At 44.6% G+C, this 7,906-nt stretch overlaps 1 protein-coding gene across 1 annotated transcript; it reads left to right on the forward strand.

Moving 5' to 3' along the window:
* Positions 1–2,808: 2,808 nt before the first annotated feature.
* On the forward strand, positions 2,809–5,432 carry LOC109891898 (homeobox protein XHOX-3-like). The gene is made up of 3 exons (XM_020484361.2): positions 2,809–3,146; positions 3,476–3,714; positions 4,117–5,432. The coding sequence occupies exons 1-3, from the start codon at positions 3,143–3,145 to the stop codon at positions 4,585–4,587; spliced, it is 714 nt and encodes a 237-aa protein (XP_020339950.1). The 5' UTR covers positions 2,809–3,142; the 3' UTR covers positions 4,588–5,432.
* The last annotated feature ends 2,474 nt before the right edge of the window (positions 5,433–7,906 follow it).

Consider the following 7,906-nt stretch of genomic DNA (forward strand, 5'->3'; position numbering starts at 1 on the left):
AAAGACGGGCCGAAAGTATATAGAATGGTGTCGTCTGCGTAGAGGTGGATCAGGGAATCGCCCGCAGCAAGAGCAACATCATTGATATACACAGAGAAAAGAGTCGGCCCGAGAATTGAACCCTGTGGCACCCCCATAGAGACTGCCAGAGGACCGGACAGCATGCCCTCCGATTTGACACACTGAACTCTGTCTGCAAAGTAATTGGTGAACCAGGCAAGGCAGTCATCCGAAAAACCGAGGCGACTGAGTCTGCCGATAAGAATATGGTGATTGACAGAGTCGAAAGCCTTGGCAAGGTCGATGAAGACGGCTGCACAGTACTGTCTTTTATCGATGGCGGTTATGATGTCGTTTAGTACCTTGAGTGTGGCTGAGGTGCACCCGTGACCGGCTTGGAAACCAGATTGCACAGCGGAGAAGGTACGGTGGGATTCGAGATGGTCAGTGACCTGTTTGTTGACTTGGCTTTCGAAGACCTTAGATAGGCAGGGCAGGATGGATATAGGTCTGTAACAGTTTGGGTCCAGGGTGTCTCCCCCTTTGAAGAGGGGGATGACTGCGGCAGCTTTCCAATCCTTGGGGATCTCAGACGAGATGAAAGAGAGGTTGAACAGGCTGGTAATAGGGGTTGCGACAATGGTGGCAGATAGTTTCAGAAATAGAGGGTCCAGATTGTCAAGCCCAGCTGATTTGTACGGGTCCAGGTTTTGCAGCTCTTTCAGAACATCTGCTATCTGGATTTGGGTAAAGGAGAACCTGGAGAGGCTTGGGCGAGGAGCTGCGGGGGGGGGCGGAGCTGTTGGCCGAGGTTGAAGTAGCCAGGCGGAAGGCATGGCCAGCCGTTGAGAAATGCTTATTGAAGTTTTCGATAATCATGGATTTATCAGTGGTGACCGTGTTACCTAGCCTCAGTGCAGTGGGCAGCTGGGAGGAGGTGCTCTTGTTCTCCATGGACTTCACAGTGTCCCAGAACTTTTTGGAGTTGGAGCTACAGTTAAAGTCCCCGGCTACTAGGAGTGCTGCCTCCGGGTGAGTGTTTTCTCGTTTGCATATGGCGGAATAAAGCTCATTCAATGCTGTCTTAGTGGTGGTATGTAAACAGCTTCAAAGAATACAGATGAAAACTCTCTTGGTAGGTAGTGTGGTCTACAGCTTATCATGAGATACTCTACCTCAGGTGAGCAATAGCTTGAGACTTCCTTAGATATCGTGCATCAGCTGTTGTTTACATCGTCTAACCAGCCAGCTGTGTGTTGATGTTGTCGTCGTTCAGCCACGACTCCGTGAAGCATAAGATGATACAGTTTTTAATGTCCCGTTGGTAGTTTAATCTTCCGCTTACCTCTGCGATTTTATTGTCCGAAGATTGCATATTTGCTAGCAGAATGGAGGGAAGTGGGGGTTTATTCGATCGCCTACAAATTCTCAGAAGGCAGCCCGACTTTCGCCACCTCTTTCTCCGCCTCCTCTTCACGCAAATACAAGCAGTCAGTCAACGTGGAACCACTCAGCCATTTGTGATCAAAGAGTCTATGTATAACAATACAAAAATCAACTTGGGTGATATCAGTAGCCTAAACCATCCTTCAGCCCCATGTCCGCCGATTAAACCACGTGCATACTCTGTCTCTATGTCTGGAATAGGAGGAAAGACAGGTGGACCCCTGCGCACCCAGGTTGCCACCCTCTCCCGATGGTCCCCATTTCCATGACCACTCCGCTGGGGCTATGCAACGTTTATCGGGGCAAGGAAAGGTTTATACGTTGGGGAGCGGGACAAAGAGATGCAGAGGCTCTTCCACCAGTCTTATAGCCTACCCGGAGGCCACACGTTGGTATTTATTTTATTTTATTTTAAATAAGCCTACCCTACTTGCCGAGCGAACCCGTGACAACTAACACTTCCTATTCCCAAATTAGACAAAAATGACGTTTCAATTTTAGATAGCCTATCTAGAATGAGGGCGACGCATCGATTCAGCCATCTCTGCAATTCACCTTTCACAATGACAAATCGATGAGAATTAGGCGGCTATGCATCAGATTTAGTTTAGGTCTATGATGAACAAATCTGCTCAATAGAATGTATTATCGATCCCCTCAGTGGAGTTAACACTCTTTCATCATCGATGGGATCAGGACTGGATTAAGCATTGTAACAGGGTTCTGATGGAACATAATCCAATGATCACGTTGATCAGTCAATCAGCACCCCATTTACAAGTGCGCACTAGGCGCAACTGTATTGACACATTAGTAAGCACATAAAGTAGAACATTTCCTCTGATTTTAAAGGTACCAACTCGTATTTCAACGGGGGACTCGGATACATTTTGGAACCATATTTAATTTCAAATGTGTTAAATGCATGTAGCTACGTTAATATTTATGTTTGACTCTGTAGCCGATCAATAATATGTTTTTACAATGTTTTAAAGCATGTCTCTGTTTCAATAATCATGAACATCATCATCGCCAAATGTGTTTACATAGGCCTAATTATATCAGTGTATGAGTTGGTGTTTTAAATACTATTTATGCCAAACTATACGTCTAAACTGTATTAAATCGGTCTACACTATCTGAGAAAATTTTAAATGGCCAGTTTTGCACAAATTTACGAACATTAAGGTTCTAATGATTGACTTCCAAAAATACAAACATCAAACGCCACAGAACAATGAGGGTTGGTCTATTTCGACATGGAAGCTTCTGTGACAGTAAGGAAAGGGAGGTCGATCTTAATTCTCCATAACAAAAGTACAAAGACTGGTCGGAGACCAAAGACAATTGAACACCTCATTCCCTACTTGCGCCCAGGCGGCGCCTTGGCGGTTAGACCGTGTCTCTCATTAGCAAAATATGTCTCGACCAGGGAGATATAAACGCTAGAAAGAAGGAGAGAAGGAGGGGGATTCAAACGGGGCGACAAAAACAACTAATCACATCTATGTAAAAGAACTTGGCTCAAGTCTGCAAACAGAGCGTCAACAAGGCATGGAAAGAGACACACATTTTGGATGATGCAGTGGCGCACGCATTGGGAATCATTTGAATTTTAGGCGAACATTTTTAAAGGAGTCAACTTTGTTAATTAAACTTGAAGCCAGGACACAAATAAACTACAAGAATCGACATTATGCGTAAGTAGCCCTAAAGTATTCTCAAATATTTTAGTAGTCTGTACGTAGCCTTGGCTTCCACGTGCTGTGGAAGCCAACCGATAATGTGCTCTAAGGCTATTCTTTTTTAGGCCCGTGCTACTTTAGTAATGTACGCGTAATTACGCATGGACAACACATTGCCAAATAGTATGCTACGGGTGTTTTGGTATTCCTTTCGAATAGTAGGCCTATCCTATTGAGAAGTTTGGATCCAACCAGTTTGCAACAGACATCCACTTTAATTTCTAAAATGAAATCAAAACTGTTCTTTTTCATTTAACTTTACGTTCAATGTTTGTAATTTTCAGTTGCAGAGGGCAGAGAAACGCCGGTCGCCACAGTGGTTTATACAAACAGTGGACATGGAGATGAGCCATGCCCGCGCAGCTCAGTCAATTTTATTGACCACAGTCGGCGACACCGTACTGCCTTTACCCGGGAACAACTGTCCCGCCTGGAGCAAGAGTACCTCAAGGAGAGCTACGTTTCTCGACCGAGGAGATGCGAACTGGCGACAGCACTGAACCTCCCCGAGACCACAATCAAGGTAGTTTACCCTAATGCACACATGGAAATTCTATTTAATTACCTCTCATTCTTGATCATTTTGAGAGTTAAGACTACACTTGGCCCTGACCAACTTTAATAAGTCACTTTAATATGCATATAAATGGCTTGGCTATGCATATAAAAGGCATGACTTCATAAATGAGGGAGTTTAGCAACAGCTTCTGCCATTCACTTTTTTATAGGTAGGGAGTGTCAGTTCAGGCTCCTGAACTACCAGTTTAACAGTGATGGTCCAACCTTACCTGAATGTAAACAAAGCACATTTGTGATGTATTATAGTGTGGGTCTACTGTAATTTATCATTGAGAAATGTGAAGCAGCCCAGGTGTAGTGGGCATCTCGGTTGGTCACTCCTTCCTTCCTCTCCCCCCAACCCCAGGTATGGTTCCAAAACAGGCGAATGAAGGACAAGAGGCAGCGTCATTCTCTCAGCTGGCCACACCCCCTGGACCCCAACCTGTGTGCCCTGATGGTGAGCCAGGCTGCAGCAGGCTTACCTTACTCCTTTCTCTCTCCCCTCCCCCTGCACCTCTACTCTCACCACGGAGTGGGGGCAGGTGCCCCCTCTGTTCCCAGCCCCTTCGCTGCTCCCCTCAGGCCACTGGATCCCCTGCGCCTCTCTCACTCCCCCTACCCCAGGCCGGGTGGTATACCCCCAACGGCCCTCTACCCCCATTCCAATGTGATGCACCATCCCGCCACTTGCCCCTGCCCCCTCTGCCTCCACTGGGGATCAGACCAACTGTTCAAAGCCAGAGGGCTGAGCACTATCGGCCTGAATCGACCATGCAGTCCCAAAACTATGGCTGCCAGTCTGGACAGGAGGGAAGAGGTGCCTTTGCCCAGATGAAGTTTGCTGCAGTAGCTACCAGGAAATTATGAAATGAAGTCAATGGTGGTGACAGTACATTGAGCACAATCACACCTCATGATCAGATAAACTGCCCTCCCTGGAGGAGTGCAATTTGATCCAGCTTTCCATGTTGTTAGAGCTCTAGATTTGCATGTGTCTGTCTGTAATAACACAGCTGGGGATGTTAATACTGTTTTATTTATTTGTGTGAAATGCAACGTTCTTTCCAGATCAATGATCTTGAAACACTCCGGCCTTTACACATACGGTAGCTAATACTGGGGATGACCTTGAGGCAATAAGAAACGTTCGATTTGTTGTAATTGCGTGTTATTATGTGCAAGAACGAGAAGTTTCATTCTAACTGGTGATTCACTAAAAGGCAGAGGAGTTCCATTAGTAGAATGTCCAATTAGACATTGAAGGTAAAACAATATATTTAAAAAAAACAGACATTTTCCAGTCCATAGAAATTCACATATTTCACTGTTTGCTCTGATAATCAAGTATGAATCTCAACACATGAGAAATGGCTTTGCAGAAACTACTGTTGCTCATGTGTTTGTCTGATGTTTGCACTATTCTATTATCTTGTCTAGAATTGAAGAGAATTGCATACAGTGCCAGAATATGTGAAGGCGCAAAGTGTAGATAAGATTTTCCTTTCCATCTTTCGGAATATGCAATGAAATATTTTAGTTAATACATATTTATGAGACATCTCTGGTTCAATATTTTAAAGAACAAATTGTGATTGAGTACACTTGTTTGCATCAACAATGACATATATTACTCTGTCAAGCATACTTTTACAAAGTAAATAAATAAACTCAACACTTCTCAAATCAATCTACATTTTCAATGTACTTTTGAATGGTTCAATTGCACACATAGAACCTATATTATAATCATATGACTGTGTCTTATCTGATAACAGTTCCTTGGTCTAGGGCAGTAATACCTTTTAGTGTAAGGACAGAAGCTTGGAGACAAGAAGCAAGTACAGGGAGTGAACATTTAATAAACAACGGACATGAAACAACACGGGCAGCATCTGGACATGGGAAACAATAGGACATTAATGCTGACACAGGGATCAAACTGAGGAAAAGACAGATATAGAGGGGGCAATCAACAAGGTGAAGGAGTCTGGGTGAGTCCACTGAAGCGCTGATGCTCGTAATGATGGTGATTGGTGTGCGTAATGATGGGCAGCATGGTGCCCTCGAGCGCCAGGGAGGGGGAGCAGGCGTGACAGTACCCCCCCCTCTAGGGGCGTCACCCGCCGTCCCACCTGGACAGGCCTGACGGGCCGGCCGAGGCATGGAAGCCGGCTGAGGCGTGGGAGTCCGACGAGCTGGCTGAGGCGTGGGAGCCCGAAGAGCCGGCTGAGGCATGACTTGGGGTGGGAGCCTGCAGAGCCAACCGAGGCAAGGAAACCTCTTGAGCCAGCTACGGCGTGGAAGCCTGACGAGCCAGCTGAGGCACCCCCGGGTCCTTCGAGAGCAGCACACGGACCTGACGTCACCAACCAAAACAAAAAACAATATGGGTGTCAGCATTCTGTAAAGACAGACGCTGGGAGATGAGAAGCAAGTACAGGCAGTGAACAAATAATAAACAAGGGACGTGAAAGAGAACACGGATCTGGACAGGAGAAACAAAATTACATTAATGCTGACACAGAGATCAAACTGAGGAACAGACAGATATAGAGGGGCAATCAACAAATTGAAGGAGTACGGGTGAGTCCAATGAAACGTTGATGCGAGTAACGATGGTGACAGGTGTGCGTATTGATGGGCAGCCTGGCGTCCTCGAGCGCCAGAGAGGGGGAGCGGGAGCAGGCGTGACAGTTAGACTTGTTTAGATTACTGTAAGTAGTTCTTTGTCTGATTCAGCAGTAATCCCAGACAGACTGTAGACACAGAGGCTATCAATTACATTATTGCTATTTATTGAAGTTCAGGTGCCCTGTTATTATAGATTGTATTACACATACAGAGACTGCATGTTCTTACCAGGCTAAAAATAGAGAAATTATAGTACATGCCAAAACATCAAAAGATAGGAGGTCAAATATGGACAGATTTTTTTAAAAAGGACAGCGAGTAAAATAATTGTTAAAATGACGAATAGAAGCCCTCACTGATGTATGCCATAATCAAAGTAATATTATACTGTAGGTCCGGGAATAAAACAATATCAAAATATCCACCTCTCATTGAAGCTGAAAACAAATGAATAGCCTTCTGCTGGACATGGTTGCAGCTGTGTGCCATTATGTGAAACTGCAAAGCACAACAACCCTCCACATCTTGTAAATTGTTCGTAGAGTGGTCATAAAATGTTCTGGACAGAAATCTGCAAAACAATGTTTGTAATGAAGCTCTGTTAACGTCGTAAAACAGAAACATGGATGGAAGAGTTCGCCCTCCTCCGAGACAGACACAAAACCAACCAATTAGAACACAGCTCTGATAATCAGACTGGAAGTCTGGTTTAACAAGTTGACCATCGGGACAACACACTCTGCTCCAACTCAAACCTGTGCTGTTATCAAGAAGAACAACAGAACATCACACTGCCTTTCTATACTGTAGTCCCAAACACTGAGTGTCCATACAACCGTTTCTTTGCAAGTCTGTCATATCATGAAAAGGTGATAAACCGGGCTACTGGAAAACAGAGGATAATTCTACTTCGCAAGTCTTAAAACTTGTCGAGATCACCCTTCTCAAATGTAGATCAAACACTACTTTAATGATTTACCTACAGGAGTGGTCTAGAATATATTACAGTATGTGTAACAATGTTTTACTGCACATCTTTTTGAAAACAATAACTTTTACAGTGATATGGATACAGTTCACTGAAAAATCAATATGGCACTTAAAGAACAAAAACAAACCAATAACTGCAGCACTATAAGTGCTTGCTACTGTATGCTACATTTTGGGGTGTATTAAGGTGACCGAATGAAGTTCAATGGAAGTTTTCAACCCTATGTTCGTTTCAAATGAAATCAGTCTAGATTGATTGCTTTTATCTAAGCACTCATAATGACTGGGCAGATGATTTCTAAGTGCCAGCAGTGGCTTAGATTACCCTGTGGTCTCCACACCTGCACAGGTGCTTAACAAAGTATAGGGAGAGATTAGTCTGTCTGAACACAGCTTATGTTGGCGGGACACCAAGGGGAAGAGCAGCCATTTGTGAAGGCTCTTCTGTCTAGGGTTCATCTCTACAGATCTATTGTGATCATGCGTTTGCCTGACTAAATATGACTGGCTACCGAGACTGTCGAGGACAGGTT

This window comes from Oncorhynchus kisutch, linkage group LG6, assembly GCF_002021735.2.
Source record: "Oncorhynchus kisutch isolate 150728-3 linkage group LG6, Okis_V2, whole genome shotgun sequence".
NCBI lineage: Eukaryota > Metazoa > Chordata > Actinopteri > Salmoniformes > Salmonidae > Oncorhynchus > Oncorhynchus kisutch.

What these genes read in the sequence shown, in the direction of transcription:
- LOC109891898 (XM_020484361.2), top strand. An exon ending in TCCCCGAGACCACAATCAAG is followed by an intron (nt 3,715 to 4,116) that starts GTAGTTTACCCT and finishes CCCCAACCCCAG; the next exon opens with GTATGGTTCCAAAACAGGCG.